Source organism: Vombatus ursinus, unplaced genomic scaffold, assembly GCF_900497805.2.
Source record: "Vombatus ursinus unplaced genomic scaffold, bare-nosed wombat genome assembly UNPS02011334.1, whole genome shotgun sequence".
Taxonomy (NCBI): domain Eukaryota; kingdom Metazoa; phylum Chordata; class Mammalia; order Diprotodontia; family Vombatidae; genus Vombatus; species Vombatus ursinus.
The window spans coordinates 8,296,515-8,317,710 of NW_020951112.1; the positions used below are offsets into that span (position 1 = coordinate 8,296,515).

General features: G+C 41.2%; 1 protein-coding gene across 5 annotated transcripts in view; it reads left to right on the plus strand.

Annotated features, from left to right (window-relative positions):
* NTN4 (netrin 4) overlaps positions 1-19,232 on the plus strand; it is a 225,053-nt gene extending 205,821 nt beyond the window's left edge. For 4 of the 5 annotated variants that reach the window (XM_027855752.1, XM_027855754.1, XM_027855750.1 and 1 more), the window contains 5 exons: positions 685-898; positions 3,811-3,926; positions 8,847-8,915; positions 13,878-14,048; positions 18,524-19,232. In XM_027855752.1, the coding sequence (XP_027711553.1) occupies positions 685-898; positions 3,811-3,926; positions 8,847-8,915; positions 13,878-14,048; positions 18,524-18,660 (707 nt within the window). In that variant the 3' untranslated portion in view covers positions 18,661-19,232. The remainder of the gene's footprint in view (positions 1-684; positions 899-3,810; positions 3,927-8,846; positions 8,916-13,877; positions 14,049-18,523) is intronic. The other variant, XM_027855751.1, reaches the window with a different exon arrangement.
* The last annotated feature ends 1,964 nt before the right edge of the window (positions 19,233-21,196 follow it).

Below are 21,196 nucleotides of genomic sequence, written 5' to 3' on the forward strand. Positions count from 1 at the left end.
GAAGTTCATCCAAAGATTTCAAGACATTTTGGAGAACCAGTGAGTTCATGTCCTTCGTGACACTCGTTTATGAGCTCGAAGCGCCATGAGATCCCCAGAACGGACAACCCACATGGTTCCTTTGACCTGTAAGATGGCCCAAACCTGAAGATCATCCTCATTCCTCTTCTCAAAATCAGGCCAGGGATTTTGAGACCATTCAAAGGCAAATGGTCACCTCATCATCCAGCGGCTGGTATGCTGTGGTTATAGAACACACCAAAGACATGCGATGATCCTCAGGCCGGCAGCTTCCCTAAACAATGACAAAGCTATTTCCACCAAGACAGTTTTCTTTCCTCTGCTTGAAAGTATTGCCATATTCAGTTATTTTCCATCAATATGAAGAGAATTCAGAAAGCAGATAACGCAAAGACCATTCATATTTGATTCTGTAATATACCTGTAGTTTTGTTGTTTGGAGTTTGGTTTGCTTTTGGGGTTTAGGAGTGGTTTTTTTGGTGGTGGTGGTGGTGGTGGTGGTCGTGGTTTTGTAGCTGCAACAGAAGACCTGCACGCTAGTTTGCATTCCCTGGGCACATTCCGACTGATGTGAGAGTTTGTGGGGGTGCCGATTGACAATGGAGACATCCATAAGTAACTAATTTAGAATTGAAGGTGTTTTGTGTGTTGATTCTCTTGTAGTGTGTTCCTGCCATCCCGTTGGATCAGCTGTTCTTCCCTTCAGCTTATCAGCCTTCTGTGACCCCAGCAATGGTGACTGCCCTTGCAAACCTGGAGTGGCAGGCCCTCGTTGTGACAGGTGTATGGTAGGATACTGGGGTTTTGGAGAATATGGCTGCAGACCATGTGACTGTGCAGGAAGCTGTGACCCCCTCACAGGGGACTGCATCAGCAGGTGAGCAGACAACCTCTTGGCTCTTACCTTATTTCTTTGGATATCTGGAATGCTATTAATCATGTAGAAGAAACTCCAAAATCGGGGGTAGATGTCTTAGAAGGGTTTAGTAGGTGGACCTTATAGTTGGGCCTCCTATAAAGAATTCTTTCAGGGCTTCGGGAAAGGCCAAGACTCTGGGAATCACATTTTCCCCATTTTGTTGTAAGATGAATGATTCCTATTAACAACAGACCCTGAGATCCAAGAGAAAAGATTCTCTGTTAAGTTTCTGAAAAGTAGGAGTCATGGTGTAAGTTTTGTATCTCTGGAGACATAGGATACTTTCTACCGAGGGCTAAGGGAGTCCTTTAAGAGATGTTTCACATCAACTGAACCACAACAACAAGTTGCTAGGCACTGTGCTAAGCACTGGGAATCAAAAGAAATGCAAAACTTTGGTCCCTAACTTCTCATGGATGAAACAATATGCAAAAAGCTATATACATAAAAGACACATGCGATGTAAGTTATTTCAATGATTCCAATCTCCGAAGGAAGGCGCTAGCATGATATGGGGGTGAGGGAAGGAGGCTTCTGTGGGAGGTGAGATTTGAGCTAAGTCTTGAAGGAAGCCAGGGAAGTTACAATTTGGAGATGAGGATGGTCAGCCCTTCAGACCTGGGGAATGGGCAGGGACAAGCCCCAAAGTCATATGAGGAAAAGCAAGTAGCCAGCATCACTGGATGGTAGAGTACTTGGCAGGCAGCAAAGCGTAAGAAGTCTGGAATGGCAGGAAGAACTTTTAGATTCTGAGTTTGTTTTATTTGCCTAGTTGTGATTTTGTCATTGGTGCTCAGTCGTTTCAGTTACGTCCAACTCTTTGTGGCCCCATTTGGGCTTTTCTTGGTAAAGACACTGGAGTGGTTTGCCATTTCCTTCTCCAGCTCGTTTGACAGATGAAGAAACTGAGGCAAACAGGGTGAAGTGATTTGCCCAGGGTCAGACAGCTGGTAGGTGTCTGAGACTGGATTTGAATTCAGGAAGATGAGTGTTTCAGACTCTGGGCCCGACACTCTGTCTATTGCACCAATTGCTGTCCCAGCTGTGATTACCGACTGGCTACTCTTATCTTTTGATATTGATAGGATTTAATGACTGTTTGTTAATCTTCTCATGAATAATAATGTTTAAAATTTTTAAGCCATAGTTATAACTCATTTTGAACTTTGTTGTGGTACAATTTTATCTTAAAATTGCATTATGTTCATATATAACTATTGTCTTAACTCATTTTTATATTTTCTCTTCTGGCAAAAGTATCCTTTTCTGTTTAACGGGGCCAGAAAACAATAACAAAGTAAACCAATTAAAAAGAAAAAAATGTTTCACACTTGCACAGTCTATCACAGTGAAAAGAGGGCTGAAGGTGGGATCCAGAGACCTGGGCTGTGGTCCTTCTTCTTTTCCCCCTTCCCTCCCCCATCCATGACTTTGACTTTGACATCTCTGAACTTCGATTTTCTAAATTGTAAAATGTGTAACACTACTCACACTGCCTACTTCACAGAGTTGTTACAAGGATCAAATGAGAAAATGCTTTGTAAACTGTAAAGCTCCATACAATGTGAACTCTAAGGATTATAGTTGAAAATGTTAATTGTAACACAGTCCACTCTGACTCTCAGTGCCCAAAGGTCCGGATGTGTTAGAGTTTATGGTTTCCCTTTCCCCCCACCAGGGTTCTCTAGTCCCCTAAAGGGGGATTTGTGGGATGTCTCAGCTCTGTAGATGGTTCCAGTCTCCACTAATGATGCGCCCTCAATTTTAGGAGGTGGTCTGCACCCTAGTTCCATTTAGCCACTAATAATGAGATTAGCTTTAACACAGAAATATTGACTTCAGAAAGTATAATCACACGGGCAGCTAGGTGGTGCAGTGGATAGAGCACCGGCCCTGAAGTCAGTAGGACCTGAGTTCAAATCCGGCCTCAGACCAAACACTTGACACTTACTAGCTGTGTGACCCTGGGCAAGTCACTTAACCCCAATTGCCTAAAACAAACAAAAAAAAAAGTATAATCACAAAGATACAAACTTACTCACCCAAGGAGGCACAATCCCCACCCCTTTTTACCACCTCAGTCTCTGGGAAAGGGAAGAGGATTAGGTTTCCGAGTCCAGAACCCCCCTGGGGCTCAAGTTTCAGGCACCCTGGCTTCTCTGGACTTTAGGACAGGGATGGCTGGCTGCAGTCTTGGCACCAGCGTCTCTATGGCTTGAAGTCCTGGTCCCCCGGGGATCACTTCCAGCACCTGAAACTGAAGAGGACAGACAGCAGATATCAGAAACAAGCAACCCCAGCCCCATTTCTCAGAGCCAGGGGTGAAAGGAGAGCAGGGGAAGCAAGTCCTTCCCCCTCCCCAGTTCAGTTCATGGCATCCTGCCTTCGGGTGAACTGGGATCGTCATCCTCCGGACGCAGCAGTTAACAGCTGCCAAAAAGAGAGCTAACAGCTCAGTCTGGGCAGTTTTAAAGACACAGGCAGGCAATCAAAGGAAGCACCCTGGCTCGCCTGGTCCGATAACTTCCTTAGGTTATAAACCTCAGGATTTCCGGATCAAAGGATAGGAACAATATTGTGACTTACTATAGGGTCACATACAGATTTCCAAAATGTTTGTACCAATTTACAGCTCCATCAACAGTGACTTGATAAGCATATTTCCTCACAGCTCCCTGCAACTTGGAATTTTTCCGTCTTTGCCAGTGTGATATGAGTATAATATTATGTTTCATTTTTAATTTACATTTCTCTGATTACTGGCTCTAAACACGATTGTTGATCATTTGTGCAGCTTCTTTCAAAAGCTGACTATTCGTGTGCTTTGACCAATGTGACATATTCTTATTCATAGTTTGACTTTATTACAGCAGTGCAGATGTTGACTGGTACCATGGACTTCCAGACTTCTACCCTGTATTTAACCAGAGTGAACCAGCCTGGGAATGGGAGGACGAACAAGGATTCTCAGCTCTTCGACATTCAGGTGAGAAGGAAGACAAAGTCAGCTCTTTTTTCCTAGCCCAGTCTGAGGCAATAGCAATTTTTAATACCCGACAGTAAAAACTTTGCTCACAGTGGATGAAAAAGCAGCATAATGGTACTCTTTAGTTCTGAGGTGATGAGACAGAACTTACCATACAAGTGTGTATCTCTTGGGGGGACATGTTGGGACAAAAAGAGCTATATAACAAAGGCTAAGGGTTCATTTTTACTCACAAAAGGAAAAATAGAGGAAGAAAAAACCTAAAATCATATCAAAGTTTAGAAAAGAAAAAATATCAGTGGTTACAACCAAAAATTTTTCCTCTTAATGCTTTCTAGTTTGATTTCTGTACATTGAATTTATTTACTGTTCATTTAATGAGAACTTGAAACATTCTTCCATAATTCTAACATAACGTTATTTATATAGTCTTGTAGTCTGCTAAGGAAGATCTCTGAGGATCAAGCTTTTAAGCTTATGTGACATTCAGTTAGCCAATTATGCGTGTTACTAGGGAGCTGGCATCAACCCAATTAGGCATGTAACTCAGTGCTGGCACCAGAGTGACTCCAGTCTCTCTCATCCACATTAACAGCTGTGCTGTCTGTGATGTCCCTCAAGACTATCTGGAATTCGTCTGGGTGAGCTCCAGCTTAGAGAAGTTATTGTTCAGTTTCCTGCTAAACAGCCATCTTCCTCTGGGTGTAGAATAGCTCCCATGGACACCCCCTTTCAGCAAGGAGCAATGCGCTGTGTCCCAAGCATGCAAGTGTGGTAGACACAGTGAGATCTGTATTCAAACAGCTGTGTATATCTACCTACCTATGTGAAGGGAGTCACTGAACCAGGAACTTAGGGCCTATACCAGCAGCATTGCCTTAATTCCCACAACTTCTTGTGAGGTAGAGAGCACCAGCTGAAATATTTCATTTCCTGAACAACAAAATTGGCTTTGACTAATACTGCAGTAGTATAAACAATCCTATTTCTTTAACTTTCTAATAACCCAGTATAACACAGCAAGCGTTTTTTTCCCCTTCCAGATTTAGTTTTTGAAAAACAAAGGCCGAGTTGAGACCTAATCAGCAAAGCTTATCCTAGGGTCAGTTTTAATACTTGACCACCATAATTTCCGAAATTCTTCTTCCAAAGCCTCTGCCTGGCATGAAGGTGACCCTGGCTTCCCAAAGGCTGTGCCAGGAGAGGAAGCTGTGGCAGATCCTTCCAAGCTGGGAAGGCCTTGCCTGTGGGCTGGATGACTGACTAAATGTCTGGTCATTACCACATAGACCACAAGGTAAAAAATGTTGAGACAAAGCAGTTCTCAAGCTCTCTCACAAGTCAAGGGGAATCGATAAAGGAAGCAGCCACAGAGATGAAGTCCTGGCTCTTAGACAGGTGAAATGGTCCAGGGGACAGAAAGACCTGCTTCAAGCACCATAACTGTGATTCTGAACAAGTCACTTCACCTCCACCTGCCTCAGTTTTCTTATCTGTAAAATGAGATAGTAACAGCAGCTACCTCACTGGCTTGATTTGAAGATCAAATGAGATCATTTACGTAGAGTACCCTGTAAACCGTAAGTTGCTATATAAACGTTAGCGGTTAGTAAGTACTAGGCTTTCCTCCCTTCCCCCCCCCAAAAAAAAGAAAGACCATAGGATAAGGGGATAAGAGAGCAGGAGATCTGGCTTCTAGGCTCTACCATGGCCTGTGTGTGAGACCTCAGGCAAGTTCTTTTTGGCTTGAGTTTCATCAGCTCTAATAGGGGTTTGGACTAGAAATTCCAGGCCTCAAATTCTAACAATTCTATCAAGTGCTGTTATTCAGTACTTCTGAGGTGTGTGAGAAAGCAACCAGAGAGAGGTGCCAGTGTTTTTATAGGCCTGAGACTAAAGAGAAGAGCCTCACTTCTTGGAGGTGGCCTTAGGAGGTCCTGCTAGGTTTTCTGGCACAGCATGTCAGTGGTGCCTTTGTGGAGTCATCAGGAGGCCTTGTGCTGTATTCTCTGGTCACCTGGCTGACAGCATCCTTGAATGGAGCATGGTGTTAGGCACCACTGTTCTCTTTCCCACTGTTTAGTGTGTTACTATAGTCAGCATTGATTTCGCCACCATGCTGTTTTAGGAGGAGAACCTGAGGCCGCCCACAGCCCAGTTGGGATGCCTGTGGATTCTGTTGACACTGAGCTGCAGCTACATTAATAATAATAATAATAATAATAATAATTGCCAGCCTTTACCACATGCTTACCTTTATAGGGTGTTTTGTGTACATTATGTCATTTGATTCTCATTACCCTAGAAAGCAGATGCTCTCATTATCCCCATTTTATGGATTAAAAAAACTGAGGCAAACAGAGGTTAAGTGACTTGCCTCTGGTCCCACAGCTGGGAAGCATCAAAGGCTAAACCAATGATTCTCTTGCTCTTATCGTCAGGCTAATCATCATAGAATTATTAGATTTTTCAAGTTGGAGAAGACATGGAATTTTTAGTCCAAATCCCTCCTATTACAGATTATGAAACTCAAGCCAAAAGGAACTTACCAGAGGTCCCACGCTAGTCCATGGCAGAGCCTAGAAGCCTGGTCCTCTGCCCCTTATCTCATTATTATCTCACGGCTTTTCTTTGTTGGTGAGGAAGGGAGAGGAATGCATAGGGAACGAGTCTATGATTCCATTGGTGTAGAGAACCAAGGCAGATTAGCAGCTGGTCTGCAATTTATAGTCTTAGATAAGGGCCTGGGACACTGAGAGATTGTGACTTGCCCAGGGTTTCCATGGTTTTTCTGCTCTATCACCCCATACCAAAATAACAATTTTCTGTAAAGATGTAGGGTCATGGCTATGAGATGATGCTCTTAAGCTGAACAGAAAATTTTAGTTCTCCCTGTCCTAAGAGTGGAGACTAGTATGGGTTTACACATTATATCAGATTCTCTGAACTTTCTATAGGGCCTTTGCTACTCTAAAATAACCACACATCCATCAACCGTTGTTTAAAATTGTTTCAGCCAACGTGGTTTTAAATACATGGGTTAAATATTACTAGTAATTTTTTCTCAAAAAAGACAAAATTTTCCCTAGTCTCATGTGCCACAGAAAAGCAAGGAGAGCCATATAAATTAGATAATGTTTAAATCATGAGACTCAATCTCTAGACTCAATTTTCTATCCAGTTTCTCACATTCACCCCACACTTACCATATTCCCCTTTATGATTTTGTAAATCTATGTACAAACTAAATTATTTTTCTGCTAATATGTTAATATAGTTAACTCTCACTTAATTATTCTTCCTATTATCAATACCCTTTATGCCTTTACAATCCAGTTGGCTCCCTGCCTGAATAGGGAGGAGGTTAGGGCTGGACAAAATACGCAAACATGTGAAAAGTTAAATAACAGCAAAGAAGTTCAGCCCTTAATTACTCTCAAAAAATTTTCAGCTTGGCACTGAGAAAGCTGATAACCTATTGGATGTAAATACCCATCCAACTCCATTCATAATAAAATGTTCTTTCCCCTTGTTACAATCATTACAGGGTCTCCCAATCCATCGACCCATTTCTGGATTCACTTCTCCCTCTCCCCTCCAGCCTGGAACCCAGGTTAGGCATTCCAACCAACTATCTTCTACCTGAGAACATAGATTCCCTTTACCGCCTTGAACTTGTGATGTCCCTGCCTTACCAACTCCAATAATAGATAAATCCCACTGCTTTCTTTGCTTCTGTTCCTGGAATAACTAAGGAAAGTCACAGAACAGATTGACTACACTCCAAATTGATGCTATTTAACCTCAAAGTAGGACATCAGTGTTCACTGGAAATCCTTGGAATTCCTCTTTAATGGCCTTCCTGTTGCATTCTCTGCAATAATTGTTCCATATCTTTGCTGCTCTTCTCAAGGCCACAGCCCAACGCCGACTCCCTTCATTCTCAGTAGATGACCTAGCCTCAGACTTAGAAGATGCAGGCTCCCATAAGTTCTCTCTTGTTCATCTCACCATTTATCTTTCTCTCCTGTTCTACTTTTTGCCCTCCCTTCTTCTCTTGGAGAAAGCATCCCCCTCTTCCCAAGGTGAACTTCTCCAATGCATCCTTGATCCTGTGGCTTCCACTTTGCTGACTCTTGTTATACCACCTGTTATCCTGCCTCGCCCTCTGTGTTGGCTCCTTCTGCTGTGCCTATGATGTGGTCACATCTGTTCAGTCCTAAAAATTAAAGTAAAAATAAAACTTCCCTGGATCCTAAAGACTTTGGTGGGGAGAGAGAAGAAACAGGGAAAGGAGGACTAAGTCCATTGATTCCCCCCATCACCCTTTTAGGAAAATGACCAAGATAGTGGAGAGATTAGAAATCATTCCGTTGAGGATTACTTGGAGGAACTGGACATGTTTAGCCTGTAGAAGAGAAGACTTAAGAGGAATGCATTATCCATCTTCAGATATTGGAAGTGCTTTGATGAGGAAGAAGGGTTACACCGGTTCCGCCTCACTTCAGAGGAAAGAACCAGGGGCATGGGTGGGACTTACAGGAAGCCTTACCAATTAAGGCTGCCTCAGAATGTGGGGAGGCCCCCATCACTAGTGGTCTTTAAGACTGGATGACCATTTGTGGGGAAGAGTACAGAGGGGATTCCTGCCGTTGGTGGGAAACCTGAAATTCTGTGACGGTACCATCCTCTCTCTCTTCAGCCCTCCACAGATAAATAAATTTAATTCATTTAGACGGTTCTGCAACTCCCTTGTTCTTCTATGGGTCTAAATAATTTTCATTTGTCGTTGTGGCTAGTGCTTTCTTGAGCACACTGAGAAAATGACTTAAGAGGACACAGTTATGTTACTTGAATTTACTTGTCAATTTTCACCTTTGCAGTGTTAATGAAGATAAATCTTTGTTTGCTTTTTTTTAGGTAAATGTGAATGTAAAGAACAATCGTTAGGAAACCCCAAAATCTTCTGTGGGATGAAGTATTCATATGGTGAGTTAGAAGAAGAAAATCAGTTTCTTTGCTCCTGAGAACCATTATCTATTAATTCTAGAGAGGCTTTGGAAATCAGTACAAAGCCTGCGTCAGGCCCTCATAAATATTTGTCTTGTGTAGTACTATTGAAGACCTTGCCACAGGCTCGACCAGTATTAGACCAATATGTAGAGAGTGGTGCACTCACCAAGGAGAAGAGTTTGTTGGGATGCTGGCAAAGATAGTCTCTGGCAGCACCGTACTATTATAAGAATGAGGTGAAACAAATAAATAGGGAAAAAAATGTGAAATGAACATAAATGTTTCTGACAAGCCCTTTCTTAGTCAAACGTGGGTAGTAGGGAGCTGCTTAAAACTGTGTTACATGGGCATGGAATACATGTGGACCACGCAGACTTTCTTCTACATTGATCGCTTTGTATCCTTGACACTGACTATAATCGTTCCCCAAAGAAGTTTAATAGATACAAACCATTTGCTGTGAGACCAGAGAACCTAGAAGCCAGCTCAGCCAGTAAACCCTGGCTGTCCTTGCTAAGTAGAACTAGGTGGTGGCCAAAGACCACATGGGTTTAGAACATAGACTCCTTTGTACAGTCTTATGGTGGAAGATTATGGGCAGCTACGTCTCATAAAACAGTAAGAAGCAGTGCTGGGAAACACCATGTTAAAGAAAGCTTGTCAAGAGACCCAACTGAAAAAGTCATCTTGAGGGCACTTAAGGACTTTAACTGGAAGGAGGTTAACACCGAGATGAAAAAAATGGAAAAAGACGTCCAGAGGTTTTTATAACATACTATTTTTACCGTTAAGGACAGGGCCGCCACACTTGAATTCCCAACATTGCAGTCCCAAGATGTCCCGTATGAGGAAGTGGAACTGCCGCTGAAGAAATAGAGAAAGGAAGCTAGACTGGACCATGTATATACAAAGGGGCCTTATTGAAATCATGTCATTTGAGCCCCGAAGGACTGATTCTCAAACTTTCTGAAAGAGGGGAAGATACCAAAGGAATTTAAAAAAAAAAATCTCATTCAACCATCCTTGCTATCATCCCAAATCTGTCTTCCTGTTTGTGGCTAAACTCCTTGAGAAAGCCTTCTGCACTGAGTGCCTCTACTTGTCCTCTCAGTCGATTGATTGTAAACCCTCTGATCTCTGATTTCTGACCTCATCATTCAACTGAAACTACTTAGTCCAGTTATGGGCAATCTCTTCATTGCCAAATCTCATGGCATTTTATCAGTCTGCTCGTGATCTCCCTGCTACCTTCGACATTGTTGACCACACTCTTCTCCTAGATATTCTCTCTTCTTTCTAGGTTTTCCTGACATTGCTCTTTTCTGGTTCTCCTACCTGTCTGGCAGCTCCTTCACAGTCTCCTGTGTTGCGTCTTCATCCGGGGCACGCCCACCAATCAGAGGAATTCCCCAAGGCTCTCCCCTGGGCCCTCCTCTCTAAGCTGTCGGAGTTGGTCATCTCATAACTTCCCATGAATGCAAATGATTCCCAGGTCAGCCCTAACTTCTTTTGTGAGAGTTTATATCACCAGCTGCCTCTTAACACATCTCTAACTTGAGACGTCCAAAACAGAAGGCATTATCTTTCCTCCCAAGGCCTCTCTCCTCTTCCAGATTTCCCTGTTAATGATAAGGGCACCCCCATTCTCCCAGCCGGTTCCAGACCTCCGTGTCATCGTTCAATCCTTTCACTCACCTTGTCTGTCCAGTCCATTGCTAAATCTTAATGTTTCTACCTTGGCAACATCTCTCCTATGTATTCCTTCCTCTCCACTCATATAGACACAGACCTACTGCAGTAATTTGGTAAAACAGAACTCTGAAAGCTCTCCTCTGACAAGGTTTCGTATGTCAGAATGATATAAAAATTGTATTATGATTATATATAATTATACATTATATAATTATGTATTACAAGTATATCATATGCATAATGTAATTATAATAACAGAGACAATCTTGTTAGACGGTCCTTGGTTTTTATCAAGTAAAGCGTAAAATAGAAATATATATATATACTCACCAGAGGTGTTTCCCACTGTTGTGGATGAGGTCCAGTATAGAGTAGAGATTGAAAAAGGATTTCTCACAGATAATGAATTCCTCCAGATGTTCCTGTTTGTAGATTACATTTTGCTGATTGTCTCAAGTCCTAGAACATTATAAAGCCTTCTTAGTTCAATCCATAATAATTCAAAAAAGTTTGGATTAACCACCTACACAGGGAAGCTAAGCGGATGAAGAATCCCCACTTTGTCCGGACTATGATGTGCAATTAGATGGACAAACTATGGAGCTCACCTACCAGTACATACATCTTATACAAACGTTACCAATTCATGATGAGTTGGTTCAGAAATGAACAGGAGAAAGTGAGTAACCTGGATTGTTTTGGGGAAATTACATCGTTCTGTTAATGTCCCCAGGATTCTCCCTGAAACAAGGAGCAAACATTTTGACTCTGACATTTTTCCAATGATGTTTCATGACTGCGAGTTGTAGAATATTGCAGTCTCTGAAAAGTCAAAGTTGAGCATCTCCCAGAAGGTAAAAGGGTTAGGGATGCTGTCAGCACGAGCAGGCTGTCGTACATCCCGAATGAGGAATTAGGCAGGAAAAGAGATGTCAAGAAAGTCCGAAGCAAGGGCTCAGGGACGGTGTGAGATGAGCTCTAAGTTCCTTTCTGGCTCCACTGCCTTTCCTCCCCTCAGTCCTCCCACGTACCCCTAGGCTTTCACTTCCAGGGAAGAAACCAGCCAGAGCTCAGAACAGAAGCTGACCTTAGAGCAAGGGCTCCTAATCTCCTCTGGGTCATGGTGAAGCCTAAGGGCCCCTTCTCAGAATGATGGTTTTAAATGCACAAAATAAAATGCATAGGAAGACAAAGGAAACCAGTTATATTGAGATACAGTTATCAACATATTAAAAAACAAGTTCATGGACACCAGATTAAGAACTTCCTGTCTTAGAGTGTTTCGTTTCAGTTCCCATCTTGCTGTTGTATACTAGCAGCTTGTTATAATTGAGGGTCACGTGGAAGGGAGCATAATAATTGCAACATTTCTATAGCATCTACTCTGTGCCAGGCTCTGTACTTAGCACTTTACCAGTATTGCCTCATTTGATCCTCACAACCACTCTGTGAGGCTGTCACTGCCCTAATCCCAAACACATCCTTTTTCATATGCAGCAACAGTGGGACTCTGGAGCTCTGTCTACCTTTAATCTGGCGCGCTCTGTCTCTTCCCCAGCCACTTTAAATCGCTTACCAGAGGACCTTGCTCCCCAAACCCACTTCTCCTCTCTTCTCAATCTCACTGCGCAGCATACAGTTGGAACCACTCTCTTAATAGAATTTTATTTTTTTCTAATTAATGTAAAGATAGTTTTCAGCATTTGCTTTTATAAGATTTTGAGTTCCAAATTTTTCTCTCTCTCTTTCTTCCCTCCACCCTCCCCAAGACAGCAAGCATTCTGATATAGGTTACACATGTAGAATCATATTAAACATGTTTCATTAGTCATGTTGTGAAAGAAGAATCAGAACAAAAGGGAAAAAACAAAAAAAGTGAAAGTAGTATGCCTTGATCAGCATTCAGACTCCACAGTTGCTTCTCTGGATGTGGACAGCATTTGCCATCATGAGTCTTCTGGAATTGTCTTAGAGCACTGTATTGCTGAGAAGACTAAGTCAGTCGTAGTTGATCATCACACAAGGTTTCTGCTGCTACGTACAATGCAGAACCACTCTCTCACCATAGTCTCTAGCTCTCTCTCCTGCTAGAACCCAGGTCTCTCAAACCTCCAAATCAGCCATCACCTGCCCTGCAGCTACCTTCTAAAGGACCTCTGTCACCAGGCCCCAGCTTCACCTTGCATGCCCTCAGGCTCACCTGCTTCACCTTTGTACCCTCCCTGGCACACAGCATCCCAGAATCCTGGCTTAGGGACCCTTAGGAGCCACTCTTGATTATATGTAGCAGCAGTTAGGACAGGGTTCTCTGACTCCCTTGGGAGCCCTGGAGAGATGGAAAGTACTTCTCCAGAGAACAACACACTCATTGGCTACTCTTGTCTCCCTCCCCTTTTCCCCAGTCACATCCCCTTTCCAGGGTGCAGTGCACAGGGTGGTTGTATAGAACTCTGACGAAGAGCAGGGCTGGTGGGACATTTTCACTACCAGCCCTCCCAATATATGCTAATCTCTCCCCTCTTTACAGAGGGGAGGAGTCGTGCTCATTGTCACTTTCATTGAGTGACAAATCCTTGATCTCATTGCATCTACTATGTATGTATCTTGCATGTACATAGTTGTTTGTCTGTCCTCTCCTCAATTAGAATGTGAGTTCCTTGAGGACCTCGTTTTTTGCTTCTTTTTGTATCCTCAGCCCTTAGCACAGTGCCTGGCACATAGCAAAGCCTTAATAAATACCTATTAACTGGCTGAATCCAACATTTAAAGCATATTTACTCATTCAGTAAACATTTATTAAGTTCCTGCTATGTTCCAGGCACGGTGCTGAGTACCGGGGATACAGAAAGAGGGTCACCGTCCCTGAGGACCTCATAGCCAGGCATGAAAATAAACACAACCAGATTCTAAAAAGAAATATATATCTCCTCATGGTCGTGTTTTTGTTTCCCTTTCTGGGCAATATGTGTTTGATAGAACATCACCGTAGCTTGGTGGTGTATAAGATGCGATAGAAATACTGGGACTGTGCAAGAGAAGTAATGATGTCATCAGGCAGGTGGGAATGTGGCCAGCGCAAATGGAGGGAGGGAGCTGAATGGTGTTTAGAGAGATGATCAAAGCTGCATTCAACATTGATGTTTATCCTTTGTGCTCCTCTGCAGTTAATGTTTGTAATGCTTCTCAAACTTGAACTGTGTGTATGATGCTTTCTGCATTTCTCCTTTTGGAATTGTGTCATTGCAGTGCTAAAAATAAAGATTTTATCAGCTCATGATAAAGGCTCTCATGCTGAAGTCAATGTGAAGATCAAAAAAGTGTTGAAATCCACCAAATTAAAGATTCTACGAGGAAAAAGAACACTCTACCCAGAGTCCTGGACCAACAGAGGCTGCACTTGCCCGATCCTTAATCCTGGTGAGTATTTGGTTTTGTTAAAGAAAAAAATGTTGAATACATCCTCGTTCCCTACAGATGTGCCTCATGTTCTATAGATGGAAAAAACCACTGGGTTTGAAGTTAGTGAATTCAGGGTCTGGCTGACACTTGCTAATGCTCTGACCCTGGTGCGGTGGTTTCCTCCTCTATAAAATAGAAATAGTAATACTTGCAGGGTTGTGGTGAGGAAAGCAGTTTGTAAACAGTGAAGCCCTATGTAATTGTGAAGTGTCATAATGACTGTTGTCCTCCAAACCACAACTCTGAATAAGCGTCCATCTTACCTTTGAAATTCTGGCAACAACTCAACCAGATCATCTTGAACTAACGTTTAAAAAAATTCTTGTTCCTATCTTTGTGCCCCATAAACTAATGTGACATTTTCAAATTTAGCAAGTTAGTGTCCTCTGCCGCAGAAGGGAGAAAGGGATCTTAATCTTTATAGTCACACTTAGCTCTTCATCTGAAAACTAGGTCTTACGATAGTGCCGTGGTTAAAGTCTTTTCTCAGAGGAAATCCAAATATGAAATTCCATCTACAGACATAATATTGAATTAATTTATTTTTGAGCAGGAAGCATCTGTTTCTTCTGGGAGGATAACAGCCTTCATTCCTTATCTTGTCTTTCATTAAATAATCATTCCAATTTCACACAAAAACCAGCAGACACTTAAAAAGTAAAGGATATTGGTAGAGGAAAATCTGTAGATGTTTCAATTTCCTTGTGACTCCGAAAATTGAAATTGTATCTAGAAGATGAGGGAGAGCAGAGCATGGAATTATTTCAGGGAAATCCTCTCCATTCCCTTGTTCATATGAATGTCACCTGCTTCGATAGCATTGCTGGGAACGGTGGCCCCATTTTTGTTCCAGTATTTCAGCTATTCAAGTTATACTAGTAAGAGTTCTGTGTTCTTTGAATGCCTGCCTTCAAAGGAACAAACCAACAACCAAATGACAGTAATGATAATTTTAACAGAATTTTTCTTCCCCCAAATCTTAAAATGAAGAAAATAACTTATAAAAGTCCTTTTGAGTTTGTTGGTGTTGCCCCCATCTCAATATTTCATCTAAATGGTATGCATTTCTATTGATGAAAAGGATAAATTATACATTTTAAAACATTATACATATTTTAAGTGGGGATAAATTTAAATAGATCAGAAAACAGAATGTTAAATTTTTAATTCCGGAAACTGAAGATCGCTAATTAAAGTAGTATTTGCCCAATGATTTAGGTTTTTGAGGTTCCTGCCAGCAATGATTCTGTTGCAAGGCCAGAATTTATTTTAAATGCCCAGATTCTTAGGAAGACATTAAAAACAAAAGGTTTAACTGTCTGAGCCACCCTCCAGGAAGTAGACTGCACTTCCTAATCAGGTTTCTGCCAAACTGACTCAAAAGAATCGACCCAGTTCATCGCAATTGGAAACCCAAGAGCAGTTATTCAAAGAATTCTGGAAAACATGTTTACTTGCTTTGAAGAAAAGACTGGGACCGGCAAAGCAAAAGCCAGACAGTCTTTTATTTTACCGTGTTTTCCATTTTCACAACTCAAAGAACTGGGGCCAAAAAAAAAGAATGATAAGAAAATTCTGGAATCTTCCACGCCTATATGTCTCCTGAAGTCACCTCAGTCACCACTAACAGGGGCTGATGTAACTAAATGAACAGACTCACAAATTCATTCAGTAAGCATTGACTGTATATCTTCTGCGTCCATATCACGGCAAGATGGGAATGGGTACTGATTGCTGATGAATGAAAAAAGCAAACCTAGGAAAATAGATATCAAATTATTTCAAGAAAACTTAGAGACAGGTGATCTGATTATTGGAAATGGAACTGGGAACCAACCTCTTACCTTCTTACCTGTGAAAAGAAATTAACCTGTTCAGCTTTCTCATAGCCAGTGGTAAGAACCCCCAGGTGCCCTCCTGACCTGTAGAAGAATAGAGTGATTTGGAGTTTTCTTTCTCTGTCATCCACAGTATAAGCAGAAAAAAAGAGCTCATACTCTTTTTAGGTCTATTACATTCTTATTTCCCTCAATAAAATTAAATAATAATCACCTTTCTATTATCACTTCTAGTGGAGGCAGAGGGAGTGGTGGTCTGGATCATTTTAGATCTGTGATTTCATCACAGTTTGGTATTTATTCTACCAACACAGGCTGCAGACCTTTCATGCCTCAAAGAGTCATCACCTGGTTGCCCCCCATGCCTGGAGCTCTCTCCCTCCTCTTCTCCACCTCCTTCCTGGCTTCTCAATCCCAGCTGAAGTCCCACTTCATGCAAGAGGCCTTTTCCAATCCTCCTTCATCTTAGTGTCTTCTGAGACTGTCTCGAGCTGGTCCTGTACATATCTTGTCTCTACATAATTGTTTGCATGTGAGACTGTGAGCTCCTTTAGCACAGGGGCAATTTTTTCTTTTTTTCTTTCTTTCTTTTTTCTTTTCTTTTCTCTTTTTTTGTGTGTTTTTTTTTGTTGTTTTTTTTTTGTACTTAGCATGGTACCTGGCATATAGTAAGTGCTAATAAATGTTGACTGACTGACTTCCAGCCTCTCTAGACTTGGTTAAACTGGTTCTCAGGTAGAAGACACAACATCTAATTTTCCAATGTAGTAGAACCTAAGAGGAGGCAGCTAGATGGCTCAGTAGGTAGAGCCCTGGGCCTGGAATCAGGAAGACCTGAGTGCAAATCTAGCTTCAGACACTTACTAGCTGTGTGATTCTGAGCAAGTCCTTTAACCTCTATTTGCCTCAATCCACTGAAGAAGGAAACCACTCCAGTATCTTTGCCAAGAAAACTCCATGGACAGCATTGGTATGCTGTGGTCCGCAGGGTCACAAAGAGTCAGACGTGACTGAACAACAAGGACCTAAGAACCCAAGCTTGTACTCTACTATCATACAGAGAGCCCTAGGTCACCTCCATGCCGTGTGATAAGGTATCAGAGTAGGCCTTTAGTGGCAGATATAAAAAAGTAGCTATTATCCCACACCTCCATCAGTAATTCGTTCGAGGGATAAGAAAGATGATAGCTAGAAAGACTTGCCAGAGCTGTCATGGCCCAAGCTAAATGTCCCAATACCCAGAGCCAAAACATCCTGGAACATCTGAAGGGCTTGGGGGTTGAGCAGGTATTAGGCTTCTTTGCAGCTGTAGAGGGAAGAGCCAGGGCCAGCAGGCAGATAGAAGTTGTCAAGAGGCAGATATTGGCTTACCGTTCCTAACGTTGAGATGTTGAGGTGTGAGTCATCTGTGTGGCTTCCCCCTCACCTGAAGTCTTTCACCTGAGTCTGGGTGATCGCACTGTATGTATCTTTGTGCAGATTCCTTTTCACGCCTAGGTTTGAGTGTGTAGATGGCAGCAAGGGCCCTTCTACCTCCTGGGATGAAAGCTGTGAATACTGGGGGATGAAACTTCCCCTGACTTTTAAAAAGACATTAAGAACAAAAGGTTTTCCCAGGGGCCTTTGATGTGTTGGTTGGTTTTATTAAGTTAGTTTTTTTCCTTTTTTAATCTTTGTTCAGGAGAAGGCTTGCTGGGTGGCAGAGGGGTGGGGGAGGATGTATTTGAAAATGAATAAGATGTAAGAACAAAAGGCATAAATCTCTTTTTTTTAAATGTAAATACAAAAAAAAATGGTTTAACTTTTGTTTTGACTTCCCTCCAGAAGTGGACTGCTTCCTAACCAGGCTTCTGCCAAGCTAAGTCAGAGTCAACAGAGTTCATCACAGTTGGAAATATTATAGCAATTATTCAAAGAATTATTCAAAAGTCCTTTGTAGTGTTTTTGTTTTTCCTCTCTGGCAGATTCATGTATGTATATTTTGTCTACCTAACTAGATCTTAAACTTCTTGCAGTAGAAACCAAATCAACTCCTTTCGTATCCCTCACAGTACCCGGTCCGATGCCAAGCACCCAATAGATGTTATTTAAATCAACAGTGAATGAATGACTAGATCTGTAGGAGCATCAAGAAAAACAAAAGAGCTTTTTGGTGATCTGCTTTTTCTACTTCAGGGGCCCTCAAAGGTCCAGACACGCTCTAGCCAATTTATTTTTGAGAGATCTAGATGTCTAGCCATAATTGTTGTGACACTTCACAGCTTTAAAAATACATATAATGATACATAAAAACAAACCAAGGCTCCAAAAATGGCATACTTTAAGAAAAAATTTAACAAATATTTTTAAACTCTTTCCTCTTCAAATTCAATAATTATTTAGGAAAAATCAAACTTTCACATACCATTCAAATGCTCTGGTCTATTAATTGAATGGTAAGTTCTGTATCTGCTAAATATGTGGCCCAGATCAAATGGTCTTCCTGGCACCCGTCTGATGGGCCTAGCTCCCACTGAGGAGAACGGAGTCATTGGTCTTTCTCTTTCAGATGAGGTTCGTGTTGCATACTTCTTTATCTTGTTATCTACCTTTTAGGTTTAGAGTACCTTATCGCAGGACATGAAGATGTAAGAACAGGAAGACTAGTTGTGAATATGAAAAGTTTTGTCCAGCACTGGAAACCAGCTCTTGGAAGAAGAGTCATGGAGATTCTGAAAAGAGATTGCAAGTAACAAAAAAGGTGTGCGGTCCCCAGTGGCATTTCTCTGCGCACGAAATGCAAACTTAATGGAAAGGAGATCTCAAAAATGAAACTGGAATGTAAAAAAAAAAAGTGCCAAAATGCATAAAGAAGTGTTGCAATACATAGGTTTCATCTGATCCCTTCTTTGGCAAATGTTTAAGTTATATATGGTAACTTCTTTGAGAAAAGTTGACAATTATTTGCATAAAGAGATGGAAAGTTGAACAAGATGTAGATAACTGGCCTCTATGGGACTGATTCTGAAATTCACATGTGATGGGAAGCACTATAATAGCCTCATAATATTTCACAGTTATCCATTAAGAGTAATGTGTCTGATGAAGACCTACCAGCATCCAAGATGTTGCTTGCATTTCATGCTATTTAAAGTCATTAGCAGGACTTCACCTAAGCACCCCAAGGACCTTATGTCAACAAAGGTGTTTCTTAGAAGAGCCTCATTTTGTTCACGGTGTATGAACTTTGGTCCGTAAGGTGTTAAATGGATCCTCTCCACGTGTAAATAATCTTTCCTTGTATAAAGCACTTTACTGCCTACCACTTTGTGATGTGGAAGTTTGGAGTTTTTACTGTGGGAAGGGAAAGAAGATGGTGGTGGTGGTGGTGGGGAACCTACAGGAACTGAAGCACCCTCACACACACCCTCTAAGTGTGGAATGAAACAGGACGAGTGAAAAAGGTTGTACACTGAACACTCAGACAAACTTTCTGAAGATGCAATCTTAAGAAAAAAATAATGTGCTTGTACTGCAGTCCCAACTTCAGACCAGTGTTTAGATTCTGCCGATATTCGCTGTGATGGAACTTTTTTAAAAAATAAATTAAAAAGAAAAGTCTTTAAAACAAGATGATGTAATCATCAGTAGAGAAGAACTTTGCCTGGGTAAAATGAAACAGACTTTAAAGAGAAGCCCCCTTTTTCAACTGCACAAGCCAGCAATTCGAAAATGGTTGCGGATGTGGAATTTATTTTATTTCTATGGTTAGTGTTTGTCTCCATGTTAAATTAGTTTTCCTCCATGTCCTTATTTGCAGCTTACATGGTCATTATTTCTCTCCATGACTATCACCAATGTATGTGACAGTTCACCAAATTAATTACCAATTTTGTCGTTATTCATCTTCTGTAATCCTTTTGAACACTACCTACAGCCTCTTCTGTACTTGAGTATACAAAAATGAACTTCGATGCTGTAAGAATCACATTATATCACTTCCTATACAGAACATATTTTTCTGAGGTCCTGTGGACTTTGCAAAAAAAAAAATATATATATAGTGTGGTTAATTTGTTTTTATATTTCATATATATAATAAAAGAATATGATTTCCTGATCATCATTTTAAAGTGCTTTAGTCTCATAAGAAATTAGCTCAGGGGCAGCTAGGTGGCGCAGTAGATAGAGCACCAGCCCTGGAATCAGGAGGACCTGAGTTCAAATGCGGCCTCAGACACATAATACTTCCTAGCTGTGTGACTCTGGGCAAGTCACTTAATGCCAATTGCCTCACTTTAAAAAAAAAAAAAGAAGAAGAAATTAACTCAACCCCAGTTTCCTGCATTGAGAAAACAAAAATATCCACTACTTAGATTTAGAATTGGACGGGACCTGCCCCTTCATTTTAATGATGGGGAAGCTGAGGTTAGTCCCAAAGGTTAAATGACTGATACACACTTAGACATATAGTAAGTTTCTGTGGTGCACTTTTCCTGAGATTTTGGCTTAGAGTGGAGTTTGGCCCCAGTGAATTGTGTTTCTACAAACATCATCTTCCTTCATCAGTCCACAAGCTTTTGACTTAACTTTGCATGGAAAAGCTCTCTGCTGACTTTATCTCATTCATCTTGACAGTGCTGAGTAATACTTAACAAAATATATATATATATATATATATATATATATATATATATATATACACACACACATACACACACACACATATATATATATATATATCTGTAAGTATGACAAAAAAAAAAGAAGCTAAAGCAGGGCTAGGGAGCCTGCAGCCTCAAGGCCACATGTGGCCCTCTAAATCCTCAAGTGCGGCCCTTTGACTGAATCCAGACTTCACAGAACAAATCCCCTTCATAAAAGGATTTGTTCTGTATAACATGGACTCAGTCAAAAAGCCGCACTCAAGCACCTAGAAGGCTACATGTGGCCTTGAGGCCACAGGTTCCCCATCCCTAAGCTAAAAGAATAATTTTAAATGTACTGCATATAGGTTTCATTCTTAAACTTCTGGATGACCCAACACTATCCTTTTATGTTTCACATAATTAAAAATCTGTTTTCAAATTTATGAAATAACTATAGCTCTTAGACTTTTAAAGTAACTAAACTTTAAAATGTACTGGATCCTGGTTTTCTTATCATTTCTAAATGTTTTTACCCTCTGAAGTATCTTTTTTGCAGTGTCTTTATTTTTTTAGGTTCATTTATTTTTAACATTCTTTTTTCTTTTAATTTTGAGTTCTAAATTCTCTCCTCCCCACCTGA